The 16,233-nt window shown below is 43.4% G+C and overlaps 1 protein-coding gene across 1 annotated transcript in view; it reads left to right on the top strand.

Moving 5' to 3' along the window:
- LOC106607058 (sodium/potassium/calcium exchanger 3) overlaps positions 1-14,435 on the top strand; it is a 167,452-nt gene extending 153,017 nt beyond the window's left edge. The window contains exons 6-17 of the mRNA XM_014203625.2: positions 1,975-2,078; positions 2,210-2,284; positions 2,480-2,505; positions 2,613-2,666; positions 2,815-2,942; positions 3,048-3,208; positions 3,344-3,611; positions 3,809-3,975; positions 4,518-4,632; positions 7,637-7,749; positions 10,893-10,958; positions 11,098-14,435. Coding sequence (XP_014059100.1) covers positions 1,975-2,078; positions 2,210-2,284; positions 2,480-2,505; positions 2,613-2,666; positions 2,815-2,942; positions 3,048-3,208; positions 3,344-3,611; positions 3,809-3,975; positions 4,518-4,632; positions 7,637-7,749; positions 10,893-10,958; positions 11,098-11,247 — 1,427 coding nt within the window. The 3' untranslated portion in view covers positions 11,248-14,435. The remainder of the gene's footprint in view (positions 1-1,974; positions 2,079-2,209; positions 2,285-2,479; positions 2,506-2,612; positions 2,667-2,814; positions 2,943-3,047; positions 3,209-3,343; positions 3,612-3,808; positions 3,976-4,517; positions 4,633-7,636; positions 7,750-10,892; positions 10,959-11,097) is intronic.
- Positions 14,436-16,233: the final 1,798 nt, after the last annotated feature.

The raw sequence follows: 16,233 nt of genomic DNA, 5'->3' as shown, positions 1-16,233 counted from the left end.
AATGCTGTTCATTGACTACAGCTCAGCATTCAACACCAGTGCCCACGAAGCTAATCACTAAGCTAAGGACCCTGGGACTAAACACCTCCCTCTGTAACTGGATCCTGGACATCCTGACGGACCGCCCCAGGTGGTAAGGGTAGACAACAACGTCTGCCACGCTGCTCCTCAACACTGGGGCCCCTCAGGGCTGTGTACTTAATCCTATACTCCCTGTTCACCCACGACTGCGTGGCCAAACACGACTCCAACACCATCATTTAGTTTGCTGACGACACAACAGTGGTAGGCCTGATCACTGACAACGATGGGACTGCATATAGGAAGGTCAGAGACCTGGCAGTGTGGTGCCAGGACAACAACCTCTCCCTCAATGTGAGCAAGACAAAGGAGCTGATCGTGGAGTACAGGAAAAGGTGGCCGAACAGGCCCCCATTAACATCAACAGGGTTGTAGTGGAGCGGGTCGAGAGTTTCAAGTTCCTTGGTGTCCACATCACCAACGAGCTATCATGGTCCAAACCCACCAAGACAGTCATGAAGAGGGCACGACAACACCTTTTCCCCCTCAGGAGATTTGGCATGGGTCCCCAGATACTCAAAAAGTTCTACAGCTGCACCATCGAGAGCATCCTGACCAGTTGCATCACCGCCTGGTATGGCAACTGCTTGGCATCTGATTGTAAGGCACTACAGACGATAGTGCATCACTGGGGCCAAGCTTCCTGCAATCCAGGGCCTATATAATAGGCGGTGTCAGAGGAAAGCCCATAAAATTGTCAGAGACACCCAAGTTATAGACTGTTTTCTATGCTACCGCACGGCATGCGGTACCAGAGTGCCAAGTCTAGGACCAAAAGGCTCCTTAACAGCTTCTACCCCCAAGCCATAAGACTGCTGAACAATTACAATTCCACCGGACTATTACATTGACCCCCCCCCCCCCCCCCCTTTGTTTTGTACACTGTTGCTACTCATTGTTTATTATCTATACATAGTCACTTCACTCCTACCTACATGTACAAATTACCTCTAACCTGTACCCCCGCACACTGACTCAGTACCGGTACCGCCTGTATATAGTCTTGTTATTGTGTTACTTATTTTATTTTTTTTTACTTTTGTTTATTTGGTAAATATTTTCTTAACTCTTCTTGAACTGCACTGTTGGTTAAGGGCTTGTAAGTAAGCATTTCACGGTAAGGTCTACACTTGTTGTATTCGACGAATGTGACAAATAAAGTTTGATTTGATTTGAAATGGTCACTGGTTCAAATACCAAAAATCTGTTGGTGTGCTCTTGAGCAAGGCACGAAACTCTAATTTGCTCCAGGGGCTCTGTACTACTATGGCTGACCCTGTAAAACTGCACCTATCTGGTGTATGTGACAAAAACCCTTTATTTTTAATGAGTGACAGTGATATACAATATAACTCAGAGCAGCTTACCGATCACTGCACCTGTGCACAGCCCATCTGTAAATAGCCCACCCAACTACCTCATCCCCATATTGTTATTTTTTTGTTGTTGCTCTTTTGCACCCCAGTATGTCTACTTGCACATCATCATCTGCACATCTATCACTCCAGTATTAATGCTAAATTGTAATTATTTCGCCACTGTAGCCTATTTATTGCCTTACCTCCCTAATCTTACTACATTTGCACACACTGTACATATATTTTTCTATTGTGTTATTGACTGTACGTTTGTTTATCCCATGTGTAACTCTGTGTTGTTGTTTTTGTCACACTGCTTTGCTTTATCTTGGCCAGGTCGCAGTTGTAAATGAGAACTTGTTCTCAACTGGCCTACCTGGTTAAATAAAGGTGAAATAAAAAAATATTTTAAAAAACTGTATACATACTGTATATGTTAACCATGTCAATAGTTTACATATATAAGTGTGTAGCCCTCCATTCCTAACCATTGTATAACCCATGGGTGTTCTGTCTTTTCACTGTCTCTGTGCAGGTGTGTTCATCACTAAAGGGGATGTGGGGGTGGGCACGATCGTGGGCTCAGCTGTCTTCAATATCCTCTGCATCATTGGAGTGTGTGGAATATTTGCTGGCCAGGTAGGTTTCTGTACCTTGGCTTACACAGACACAGACACACACACAGGAAGGGATGAATACATGGGGGTGAAATGTTGGCTCTTCCACTCTTACAGACCGTTCCTCTCTCCCCTTCTCTCTCTCTCTCTCAGGCAGTGCATCTGTCTCGTTGGTCTCTTATGAGAGACTCTATGTACTACACCCTGTCCATCACTGCTCTTATAGTGGTGAGTGGAGCCTGACCATTGCAAACCATTGAAGTGGGCCTTAGTGTGTTGCCTCCTGCTGATCAGATGGTGTATCTACAGAGTGGATCCATATACTAATGTTTACATCAGAGAAAAGTGAACCCCAAAAGCTAATACTGTACTTCCAATCATTCTTCAAAGTGTTCAGTGTCATTCTTCTTTGTCTCCTTACAGTTCATATATGATGAAAAGGTTTCATGGTAAGTATGGCTTTCAGTTTCTTATGTATACAGCACATACACCTGTGTTGTGTTGTAGAGCTGTTAAAAATCAGCTTCAATTGAATCCCTCTTGATTTGTGTTCCAGGTGGGAGTCTCTGACACTGGTTCTGATGTATTTCGGCTATATTTTGATAATGAAGTAAGTCTGTGTCTGAAACCATCAATACCACACACAAACACACTTCAAAACCATTTCATGTATCCTGAGTAGAGGTATGAAATTGTATCCACAGCCTTGTACTGTCCCTCTTTGTCTAGGTTTAACTCTTGTTCCTTTATGTGTATAGGTTTAACTCCAACATTGTGCATTTCCTGGAGAGGCGGAAGAAGAACTCGTCCAGCCTGGGGAACGGCACAGCCAGTAACGCTGACCTGGATGACAACTGTGATGCCAGCGCTGTCCTGCTGAAGAAAAGTACGGTCTGACCGTTCTGCCATACATGTGTCTGTGTGTGTTTGTCTCATCTCTCTCTCTCACATCGCTCACGTCTCTCTCTCGCTCTCTGTGTGTCTCCTGTAGCTAACTTCCACAGAAAGCAGTCAGTGTTGATGGTAGATGAGTTGCTGTCAGCCTACCCCCACCAACTGTCCTTCTCTGAAGCCGGCATGAGGATCATGATCACCAGCCACTTCTCCCCTCGCACACGCCTCTCCATGGCCTCACGCATGCTCATCACTGAGGTATGACCACACATGCCTTCTGCACACGTGGTCGTGTTTCTGTTTGCTGTGTGAATAAACTGTATTCTTACAGCATACTTATTTTGAAAATCTTTGTACAGCATATGACATGTGCGTATGCATGTATTTGTGAAGAGACAGCGTCTGATTAGCACCCGGCCGTTCAGTAACGGAGACTCAGAGGTCACAGTAAAGGTCGGCAGTAGGCGGGGCCTGGAGAACGGACTGGGCGGGCCTGAGAAGGGAGTCAAAGGTCGCCGTGGTCACCATGGAGAGGACGACAGGGGAGATGTGGAGGCCGGCAACGAGACGGAAAACGAGAACGAAGACAATGAGAATAATGAGAACGATGAAGAGGAGGAGGACGTAGGGGAGGGACCTTTCGTGCCCTTTCACGCCCCAGGTAAAAACCAATATAACATTACAGGGTTTCAAAAATGTTCAGTCTCTCTGAGCTCTCTTTATTGTGATGGTCATCACTCGCCTAAAGGTATTTTTAGATTTCCTCAATAAAAACATCAATTAATGTAAATCCAGCAAAGAACACAAATTGAAACTGCATCTCTTCTTCTTTCCTTCTCCCTCCATCTCTTTCTCTAGCTGGGTGCTGTAATAAGATCAAGTGGCTGTTGGCCTGGCCTCTGTGCCTGCTGTTGTTCTTCACGGTACCTAACTGTGCCAACACTCTCTGGGAGAGATGGTTCATGGTCTCCTTCGTCACTTCCACCCTCTGGATTGCTGGTTTTTCCTATGTCATGGTCTGGATGGTGAGGACACACGCACGCACACACACACACACACACACACACACACACGCATACAACACTGACGCCTCCCAAGTGGCGCAGTGGTCTAAGGCACTGCATCACAGTGCTAGCTGTGCCACTAGAGATCCTGGTTCAAGTCCAGGCTCTGTCGCAACCGGCCGCGACCGGGAAACCCATGGGGCAGCGCACAATTGGCCCAGTGTCGACCGGGTTAGGGGAGGGTTTGGCCGGCAGGGATGTTCTTGTCCCATCGCGCTCTAGCGACTCCTGTGGCGGGCCGGGCGCAGTGCACGTTGACACGGTCGCCGGGTGTACAGTGTTTCCTCCGACACATTGGTGCGGCTGGCTTCCGGGTCAAGAATCAGCGTGGCTCGGTTGGTTTGTGTATCGGAGGACGCATGGCTCTCGACCTTCACCTCTGCCAAATCCGTACATGAGTTGCAGCGATGGGACAAGATTGTGACTACCAATTGGATACCACGAAATTGGGGAGAATTAATAAAAAATAAACTCACTGATGTGTGTGTGTCTCTTCCCTTCAGGTGACAGTGATCGGATTTACTCTGGGTATCCCCGACGTCATCATGGGCATCACCTTCCTGGCAGCTGGCACCAGTGTCCCTGACTGCATGGCCAGTCTTATAGTTGCACGGCAAGGTGAGGACACACAGAGTACTTTCTCTACCGAATCAAAATCAAATCAAACTTCATTTGTCACATGTGCCGAATACAATAAGTGTAGACCTTACCGTACCAACAGTGCAGTTCAAGAAGAGTTAAGAAAATATTTACCAAATAAACAAAAAACTAAAAATTATAAAAAGTAACAACATAAAATAACAATAACGAGGCTATATACAGGGGGCACCGGTACCGTGTGGGGGTACAGATTACTCGAGGTTGTCACGGTTGTAGGAATGAGCGGACCAAAGTGCAGCGTGTGTGTCGTTTCACATTTTATTTATACTGTGAAACTATGCAATACATAAATAAACTGAATGACAAAAAACAACAAACCGTGACGCAGAGGTAAAACATACACAACTCAAAATTAATCTCCCACAAACCCAGGTGGGACAAACACCAACTTAAATATGACCTCCAATTAGAGACAACGATGACCAGCTGCCTCTAATTGGAGATCATCCCAAACACAGCCCAACATAGAAATACAAAACTAGAACAACCCAACATAGAAATACAAAACTTGAACATAACACAGAAAAACTAAACTAGTAAACCCCCCTGTCACGCCCTGACCTACTCTACCATGGAAAATAACAACTTACTATGGTCAGGACGTGACAGAGGTAATTTGTACATGTAGGGAGAGGTGAAGTGACTATGCATAGATAATAAACAGCGAGTAGCAGCAGTGTACAAAATGAATGGAGGGGGGGGGGTCAATGTAAATAGTCCGGTGGCCATTTGATTAATTGTTCAGCAGTCTTATGGCTTGGGTTAGAAGCTGTTAAGGAGCCTTTTGGTCCTAGACTTGGGGCTCCGGTACCGCTTGCCATGCGGTAGCAGAGAAAACAGTCTATGACCTGGGAGACAGGAGCCTACATTTTTTGGCCTTTCATCTGACACCGCCTATTATATAGGTCCTGGATGGCAGGAAGCTTGGCCCCTGTGACTACTCTCTGTAGTGCCTTATGGTCAGATGCCGAGCAGTTGCCATACCAGGCGGTGATGCAACCGGTCAGGATACTCTCGATGGTGCAGCTGTAGAACCTTTTGAGGATCTGGGGTCCCATGCCAAATCTTTTCAGTCTCCCGAGGGGGAAAAGGTGTTGTCATGCTCTCTTCACGACTGTCTTAGTATGTTTGGACCATGATAGTTCGTTGGTGATGTGGACACCAAGTAACTTGAAACTCTCGACCTGATCCACCACAGCCCTGTCGATGTTAATGGGGGACTGTTCGGCCCACCTGTTCCTGTACTCCACGATCAGCTCCTTTGTCTTGCTCACATTGAAAGAGTGGTTGTTGTCCTGACACCACACTGTCAGGTCTCTGACCTCCTCCCTACAGGCTGTCTCATCATTGTCGGTGATCATCAGCAAACTTAATGATGGTGTTGGAGTCATGTTTGGCCACGCAGTCGTGGGTGAACAGGGAGTACAGGAGGGGACTAAGTACACACCACTGAGGGGCCCCAGTGTTGAGGATCAGCGTGGCAGACGTGTTGTTGCCTACCCTTACCACCTGGGGGCGGCCCATCGGGAAGTCCAGGCTCCAGTTGCAGAGGGAGATGTTTAGTCCCAGGATCTTCGTGGGCAATATAGTGTTGAACGGTGAGCTGTAGTCAATGAACAGCAATCTCATATAGGTGTTCCTTTTGTCCAGGTGGGAAAGGGCAGTGTGGAGTACGATTGAGATTGCGTCATCTGTGGATCTGTTGGGGCGGTATGCGACTTAGAGTGGGTCTAGGGTATCCGGGAGGATGCTGTTGATGTGAGCCATTACCAGCCTTTCAAAGCACATCATGGCTACCGATGAGTGCTACGGGGCGGTAATCATTTAGGCAGGTTACCTTCGCTTCCTTGGGCACAGGGACTATGGTGGTCTGCTTGAAACATGTAGGTACTACAGACTTAGTCAGGGAGAAGCCAGTTGGTCCGCGCATGCTTTAAATACACATCCTGGTAATCCGTCTGGCCCCGCGGCTTTGTAAATGTTGACCTGTTTAAAGGTCTTGCTCACATCGGCTACCGAGAGCGTTATCATGCAGTCGTCCATAACAGCTGGTGCTCTCGTGCATGCTTCAGTGTTGCTTGCCTCGAAGCAATCATAAAAAGCATTTAGCTCGTCTGGTAGGCTCGTGTCACTGGGCAGCTCACGTCTGGGTTTCCTTTTGTAGTCCGTAATAGTTTTCAAGCCCTGCCACATCCGACGAGCGTCAAAGCCGGTGTAGTAGGTTCGTCTGAGGGCATAGCGTAATTTCTTAGAAGCGTCCGGATTAGTGTCCCGCTCCTTGAAAGCGGCAGCTCTAGCCTTTAGCTCGATGTGGATGGTGCCTGTAATCCATGGCTTCTGGTTGGGATATGTACGTACAGTCACTGTGGGGACAACGTTGTCGGCACAAAAAAACGAACAAAATAGCACAGTTGGTTAGGAGCATGAAAACGGTGCCATTTTTCCAGTGCTGTTTGCCCTGCTGCTCCCCCACCCTATGAACACACACAGGAATCAAAGAGCTCCACACTCTGTGTACATGGTCAACAGAGAGAAGGGCGATAGAGAGATGAGATGAGGAAGAGGGGAGAGGTTGTCATCTGTCTCTGTGACTGAGTCGTGTGGAAGTGACGGGGACGGGTGGACTGAAGAGAACCCAGCGTGGCGCCTTCCTCCATCCATTTATTTTATGTGTTAATTATCGCTCCCCTTTCAAAAATGTATCAGAGTCTGAGAGAGAGAAATGGAAACACATTCCATGACAGTCTGTTTGTGGTTGTTGTATTTGTTGTTTGTGGCGACCTGATTACCTCAGCAAGTCAGAATTCTTTATTGATGTTACCGATGTTGACCAACATCTCAGTCTATTGATTTCTCTTTCTCTCTCCCTCTCTTTCTTTGCATCTCCTCTTTTTCTTCTCTCTCCCTGTTTCCATCCCTTTCTCTTTGTCCCTCTCATGCTCCCTCTTGCTGTGTCTCTCAGGTTTTGGGGACATGGCTGTTTCGAACTCTATAGGCAGTAATGTGTTTGATATCCTTATTGGACTGGGCCTTCCCTGGGCACTGCAGACTCTGGCCATCAACTACGGCTCGTATGTAAGTAACAAACACTGTTTCTCCTAACCCTGGCTGTGAAAGGTCTTTAGTAAACCTCCATCAGAAATGCACAATAAAAACTGACATCTGAAACGTATACGTGATAGGCCTATTCTGTGAAGGTAATATTGATGTTGCTTTTTATTGTGAGAGATGACACAATTGATCTTCTGTCCAGAGCCCTCTCTGCTCCTGTCAAATGGCACCAATGTTATGTATGTTTATGTACAGTATTAGTCAGTGTCATGACATGTTTACGTAGCCATTGGAGCATCTGTTATTTGTGATCACTGTAGATAAACATATATATTCCAGTTTGACATGTGATTGGGTCCTAACATCTGAAAGAAATAGGAGAAAAGTAGCTGTCAGCAGTCCAAGAGAAATACAGCGTTGAGTGCACCTGTAGCCCAGTGTGCCTGAATCACACTAGATAAAACACACGTCGGGGTGCTGTGGCCGTGAAGGAATGCCTACATTAATCTGTTCCCAGGAGCAGACAGACAAGCTTTGCTGCCTTGCTGCTTTTGTAGTGTGGCGTGTTACATGATTATTCTCAATGAAGGCTTTGACTGTGTGTTAGGGAATTGAGCTGTGTATTGGGGGCTAATGTAGGAGTGAGATACAGTGCATTCAGAAAGTATTCAGACCCCTTCAATCAAATGTATTTATAAAGCCCTTATTACATCAGCTGATGTCACAGAGTGCTGTACAGAAACCCAGCCTAAAACCCCAAACAGCAAGCAATACAGGTGTAGAAGCAGTTGACTTTTTCCACATTTTGTTACGTTACGGCCTTATTCTAAAATTGATTACATCATTTTTTCCCCATCAATCTCCACACAATACCCCATAATGACGAAGCAAAAAAAAGTTTTTTATACATTTTTGCAAATTTATATACATTTTTGGGGGGGGAAATATCACATTTACATTAGTATTCAGCGCCTTTACTTTGGCAGTGATTACAGCCTCGAGTCTTCTTGGGTATGACAATACAAGCTTGGCACACCTGTATTTGGGGAGTTCCTCCCATTCTTCTTTGCAGATCCTCTCAAGCTCTGTCAGGTTGGATGGGGAGCGTCACTGCACAGGTCTCTCCAGAGATGTCCGATCAGGTTCTAGTCCGGGCCCTGGCTGGGCCAGTCAAAGACATTCAGAGACTTGTCCTGAAGCCACTCCTGCATTGTCTTGGTTGTGTGCTTATGGTCGTTGTCATGTTGGAAGGTGAACCTTCGCCACAGTCTGAGGTCCTGAGCGCTCTGGAGCAGGTTTTCATCAAGGATCTCTCTGTACTTTGCTCTGTTCATCTTTCCCTCGATCCCGACTAGTGTCCCAGTCCCAGCCCCTGAAAAACATCCCCACCGCATGATGCTGCCACCACCATGCTAAACCGTAGGGATGGTGCCAGGTTTCCTCCAGACATGACGCTTGACATTTAGCCCAAAAAGAGTTCAATCTTGGTTTCATCAGACCAGAGAATCTTGTTTCTCAAGGTCTGAGAGTCTTTAGGTGCCTTTTGGCAATTAGGTGCCTTTTGGCAAACTCCAATCGGGCTGTCATGTGCCTTTTACTGAGGAGTGGCTTCCGTCTGGCCACTCTACCATAAAGGCCTGATTGGTGGAGGGCTGAAGAGATGGTTGTGCTTCTGGAAGGTTCTCCCATCTCCACAGAGTAACTCTGGAGCTCTGTCAGAGTGACCATTGGGTTCTTGGTCACCTCCCTGACCAGGCTCTTCTCCCCCGATTGCTCAGTTTGGCCATATGGCCAGCTCTAGGAAGAGTCTTAGTGGTTCCAACTTTTTCCATTTAAGAATGATGGAGTCCACTGTGTTCTTGGGGACCTTCAATGCTGCAGAAATGTTTTGGTACCCTTCCCCAGATAGTGCCTCAACACAATCCTGTCTCGGAGCTCTACAGACAATTCCTTCGACCTCATGGCTTGGTTTTTGCTCTGACATGCACTGTTAACTGTGGGACCTTATATAGACAGGTGTGTGCCTTTCCAAATCATGTCCAGTCAATTGAATTTACCACAGGTGGACTCCCATCAAGCTGTAGAAACATAGTATGATCAAAGTATGATCAATGGAAACAGGATGCACCTGAGCTCAATTTCGAGTCTCATAGCAAAGAGTCTGAATACTATTTTATATTTAATACATTTACATACATTTTTAAAAACCTGTTTTCGCTTTGTCATTATGGGGTACTGTGTGTTGATTAATGAGAAAAAAAATTACATTTGACCCATTTTGGAATAAATCAAATCAAGTATTATTTGTCACATGCATCAAACACAACGGGTGTAGACCTTACAGTGAAACACTTACTTACAAGCTCTTAACCAACAACATAGTTAAGAAAAATTTGTGTTAAGTAAAAATCAAAATAATTGAGAGCAGCAGTGAAATAACAGTAGCAAGGCTATGTACAGGGAGTACCGGTACAGAGTAATTGAGGTAATATGTACATGTAGGTAGAGTCAAAGTGATAAACAGTAGCATAAAAGAGGGAGGGGGGGGACAATGCAAATAGTCTGGGTAGCCATCTGATTAGCTGTTCAGGAGTCTTATGGATTGGGGGTAGAAGCTGTTAAGAAGCCTTTTGGACCTAGACTTGGCGCTCTGGTACCGCTTGCCATGCGGTAGCAGAGAGAACAGTCTATGACTAGGATGGCTGGAGTCTTTGACCATTTACCTCTACACCGCCTGGTATAGAGGTCCTGGATGGCAGGAAGCTGTGATGTACTGGGCCATACGAACTACCCTCTTTTTTGGCTTGCGGTCAGAGGCCGAGCAGTTGCAATACCAGGCAGTGATGCAACCAGTCAGGATGCTCTCGATGAAGCAGCTATAGGCTGTAACGTAACAAAATGTGGAAAAGGTAAAGGGGAATACTTTCCGAATGCACCATACAGAGAACAGCTTATGGATACTGTATACATTTCAAAAGGGCCCCCCAAAAAAAGAGCTGGCATAAGACCATATAATCATTTGGTGGTGTAACTTGTGTTTTTGAAACTATTATTCTCTTCTGGAAATAGCAGGTGTACACTTTATACTGGTGCAAAAGTGTTGTAAATCAGTTCCCAACCCCATGGTTTAACTTCTTCTGTGCCTGTTTAAACCTTTCTTCTCTTAGATTAAACTGAACAGCAAAGGGCTCATCTTCTCTGTGGGACTTCTGTTGGGGTCTGTGTTCCTCACAGTGAGTCATTCCATGTATATGTCTAAGATTTTAAAGAATAAAATATACTTGTGTATTGTATTTTACCGTCTATGCAGAATAACATTTGAGTAGAGCAACCATAAATGTAATTCCTTAATCTCTTCCCTCGCTCTCTTAGGTCCTGGGGGTACATCTGAATGGGTGGAAACTGGACCGTCGTTTGGGCCTGGTGTGTCTGCTCATGTACTGCATCTTTCTCTGCTTCTCCATCCTCATTGAGTACAACGTCTTCACCTTCGTCAACCTGCCCACCTGCAGAGACCGCTGAGACCCAGTTCTCACTCTCCCTTCTCTTTCTCCTCCCCGTCCTCCCGCCCCCTCTCTCCAGGAGATGGTCCGGCTTGGGAGGGATCTGTCTGCACCTCAGATATTTGTATTATTATTATTTTCTTTATGGTCAGTGCAATAGGGAGTAGCGTGTGTGTGGTTTAAAGAGGAGAGGAGACAAACTGGGCACACATGCAGGAGCACAAACTGACTTGTAAAAAGCTTTCACACAGGACTCGTGAACAAAGCAATTTTTGTCGACTACTGCCTACTTTGATGTGAAGATTTTTATTTGTTTAGGATTTTTGTAAAGGTGTCTGAAACTGCATTATATTCTACCGTGTGATCTTGATGACAATTTATGATGTAATATGTTTATTAGCTGCTAACTGGCTTTGATGAAAGCCGGTCTGATACAAGTCTATAATGTGTACTGGAATAGTGTTGTTTGAACAATATTAAATGAAATGTTTTCCGCTTTGTAAATACATGCAGGCAGATATTCTATTTATTAATTTATTGAACATTATCTATTTTAAATCCAAACCAACCTGCATTGGCCTCGACGATTAGCTAATTTTGGAGATACTGTCTGTAGAGCTTAGTGACACCAACAGCCCTTGGCATGTTATGAGACTCCAGTCTAAAGTCACTTTTAGGGGAAACATCCTTTCGACTTGGCAAAAGAGGAATCTCTACTAAAGGTATTCTGAGCATTTACTCTATGATGGACTTGATTTAGATCGTCACAATTTACAGAAGAAAATGCATCCTTAGCAAAGTCAAACCTATTCAGTGAGACTGCACTGAAGTATATTATATGTGGTGTCTGTCCAAGGTGGGAGACGGTCTCTGTTTCAATGACAATGAGTGTCTCTACTTGCTGATTATTATGGCAATCTGGTAAAATGAAGCAAGCTTTGTGAAACAGTAAACTCCTTTTTTCCCACACATGGAGCTCAAGAGAATATGTGCTGCCACATAGCGGCACAACCATGAACTACAGCACAATATTGGATTCCTACATACTTTTTCTTGTTCCAAGTAACTTTTACCAAATGTACATTGCCTAGATGGACTTCCTGTGTAAAGGATGGATTTCCTGTTCCACCGACACACAGAGGAATTTAGGCATTTCTGTACTAATGAGTACTCCCAGTGTTATGATTCATAGAGGTAGTGCTGCACTTTAAATAAAGCATCTGAACTTATGCTGACCTTGTGTTGGTTGAGCTGCGGTAATTCGTTTTTTGTAATGCACAATGTTTAGATTTGTCCAGATGGTAGGTTGTGCTAGATTTAAATCAGTTCTTATGTCCTTTACGCCTTTAGTTTTAGGGATTATATCATACGTAATCTGTAGACATGCAGGGGATTCTAGGACACTTGTTCAAGGCAAGCCAACCAGTCGGCGTTGATTGAACGTTTGCTATGTTAGTAACACCATCGCACCTTTAAAAAAATATATTTATCACACCACTGTAAACACACAGCAGACTAAGGGCTCTATTCAATCCGCATCGCGGAAGTTCAGTTTTAAAGCGGGATTGAAATTTAAAGGCAATGTTCCCGCTTCAGCAGAGTTTACATTAAACGGTAAACGCTGCATATAGTCTGACTCAATCGGGAATTACTTTTACATTTCTCTTGCGGAATCTGTAACACTTCAAGTTTTACAGATTGAATAGAGCCCTAACACTATCTGTAAAAACAACGCTTTTTCATCTCCTAGGTTTTTTTCATAAATGCAAATAACACACATTTATTGGAGAGAAAAACTTGCTTTACAAAGTGCTCTGAATGACATCTTGTGAACACTCATTTTATGGACCAATAACACAATATCTCAAATACATAAGTTATGATTTTAAAAAAAGTCTCAATGTACAAAGTATTAGGGTTGCATTTATTTTGAAGAATGTTTATCGTTTGTTTTTGTTCATATATTTATTTGTCTTGGGAAATGAGTAGAGACGGAGCACAACTCTAATGTCAAAGGAAAACGGTTTTTAAAATGTAGAATCATTTATAATGCAATAATGATGAGCTTTACAATGTAAATATGTTGTTTCTTTTCGTTTGATTGAAGGCACACTTCTAGATGGTATGTACAGTTGCACATCCCTCTGTCAAGAGAGTAAAATGTATATTGTAGGGCAGACTAAAACTAAGTGGTTAACAGAAGTCTGCACTGGAAGCTTGATATGAAAAGTGACTTATCGACATATCTACCAAGCCTATAAGTCAAAGACTCCTAACTTGTTTTAATTGGCCGTTATCATACAAATATCCCCATGCAGCATTCAATACATTAAGTTGAAAAGATATCTTCAGTGGCACATCTAACTGAAATGTTAACCAGTGACATATTCATCCTTAGCCATAATACCATTGACAAATATGGTCAGATGTCATGTTGCTGTTCATTTGTCCCTGGTTTGATGAGGATTATGATCTGAAAACAGGTACTATACAACACAGGAGGTTGGTGGCACCTTCATTGGGGAGGACGGGCTCGTGGTAATGGCTGGGGCAGAATTGGTGGAATGGTATCACATATCAAACATGGTTTCCATCTGTTTGATGTCATTCCATTTGCGCCATTCCGACCATTATTATGAGCTGTTCTCCCCTCAACTGCTCTACCACCATGTGCTTGAAATTCACCAAACTATCACCAAGACTCATATCTGCAGGTGAGCGGTCTTGAAGAAAGGAATATTTTAATAATTTGTGAAGTTCACATGGTGATATATTGCTGATGTACATATATACATACATGTATTTATATATTTTGTCTTAATCTGTATATTTGTTCAATATATTTTCATAAATATGATCTTAGGTCCCCCTTGGTACCCTCCTTAGTCCTTTGTTGTGTTGTGTTTGAGATTTTGATATCACCTTGTTCTTTGTTAACTCGCATGGATATATTTTAATATAATACATTATTTATGGTAATTATAATGTAATTCGAATCAGAATTATATATATTAAAGATGGCACTAAACTTGGCTGTTGAACTGGACCTCCTAGATGACTGCATGTTGTTTCTGATAGGATTGCTGAGTTTGATGATGTAATGTTAATCAAATAACCTGAAGTATGCCTCCGGAACAGGGAGATCAAAACAGAATGGTTTACTTTGTGTGCCGGTGTTTCAGATGTAATTTAGAATACTTTTGGTACTTCCGCATAAATAAAGTATATTTGCTTAAGGTAATGCATGTATCCTTGTGTTGCTTTCCACACTACCACCAGAAAAGCTTTTATCATAAAGTCTATAACGTAACTTTAGATGTGAAATTAAAGAGAGGAGAAAGAGAATGTGAAACAGAGATACTCACTAAACCGGTATTTTCATTAGTCAATTATCTGTCTAATTTCACAACACATACTGCCCCTTTATTGTGTAAATGTTGTGGCATTATATTGGGCATTCACAATTGTTGGAGCACATGCACATGGCAAATTAGCAGAGAGAGTGACCATGCAGCTCACTCTGGCCTGCTCTTGACATTATTCTACAAAAATGCTATCAGACTCTCATAATGCTGAAAAACAATGTTGCAGGCTACCCCCACACGGTCATGTCTTGATAGGATAAAGATGATTTTAGCTAACCCTTTTCCTAAATTTAACCTAATTTTTCTATCCTGCTACGTTCATTCTCCTAAATCAATTTTGACAAACTGTCGGCCTATAGTATCGAGGAGGCAAGATCAGGTGGACCATTCTAGCCAGTGAGAGGGCAGATATGCGTTTCAACAAAAGGCAAAACGGTGTTGACTAGTTACCACAGCCAAAGTAAAAATTGGCCATCATAAACATTTATGATTTTTTTGTTGTTGCTTTTTGCTCTTCATTCAAGGTTAGGCATAAGGTTAGCAGTGTGGTTAAGGTTAGGTTTAAAATCACATTGTAAGAAGATAACTTGTAGAAATGGGCAGGGTTTACATTATTAGGGTTTACTAGCGCAATCAGAGACCTCCTATGTCCAATCCATTAACTTCTTACGTCCCCTGTTTTAGCTAGCCACAGACTACACAAGCTAACTAGTTAGCAGAGCAGTAGATAAAAAAATAGCCTAGATAATTGTTTGTACAGTATTTCAACTTCGGTGTCTATTTCAGACCTCATGGCATTTTTCAAGGATGAGCATAAGAGCCTTAAAAGGGGAGAAGACCACTATAAGTCTGGACAGCAGTGCAGCTATAGTGACGGGCGACTTACCGGTTTGGTCAGGGCCAGCATGAGAGATAAAGTTTATCCTGTGTCGGTAAGTATAGCTATTAAGTTTGAGCATCTTAGCAATCAATGTGTTCTATACAGCTATCAACATTCTACAAGGAAAGGCCCCCTTAATTATATAATCATGAACCAGATTACCCCAGATACCATACTTCGATGAATGATAACTCAGCTCTAGAATGTTGTCATTGATGAGAACGAATCAAAAAATCTATTGACATTCAGAATTGACTTTGTTAAAACAACCAGCCTGTACAGTAGTTTCATGACCAGAGACAAATCTTCAAAGGCACAGTATTTATTTATTCGGAGTGGTACACGCATTCATAGTTTTGATTTATAGCCTCCTTCCCACTATATGATTGATATGTCAAGTGATAAAATCCCAAGTTATCAATTAAAAGTTAATGGAAAAGCTGCACTTGTCCTCATGAAAATTACAGTTTATTAAATATTCAACAGCTATAATGTCAATCAAATCAAGCTATTTTAAATAGCACATTTCTTACAACTAACGCATTTCAAGGTGTTGCACTGAAAGGCATGTGGCACTTAAAGGAAAGGTTAACCCATTTTTCATATTATATTGTTTTTGTGGATATCTGAATAATGTTTTATCGATTTCCTGGGTCATTTCATGTTGTCATGTGTATCTGAGTTATTGGAGTTCAAGCAGGCAGAAATCCATCCGGTATGACGAAGTACCGTGATAAAGTTGCTCTCACTGCACTCGAAG

This window comes from Salmo salar, chromosome ssa01 (assembly GCF_905237065.1).
Source record: "Salmo salar chromosome ssa01, Ssal_v3.1, whole genome shotgun sequence".
NCBI classification, from domain to species: Eukaryota; Metazoa; Chordata; class Actinopteri; order Salmoniformes; family Salmonidae; genus Salmo; species Salmo salar.
Note: the sequence above shows the minus strand (reverse complement) of the source record. Positions and strands in the feature narration are given on the sequence as shown.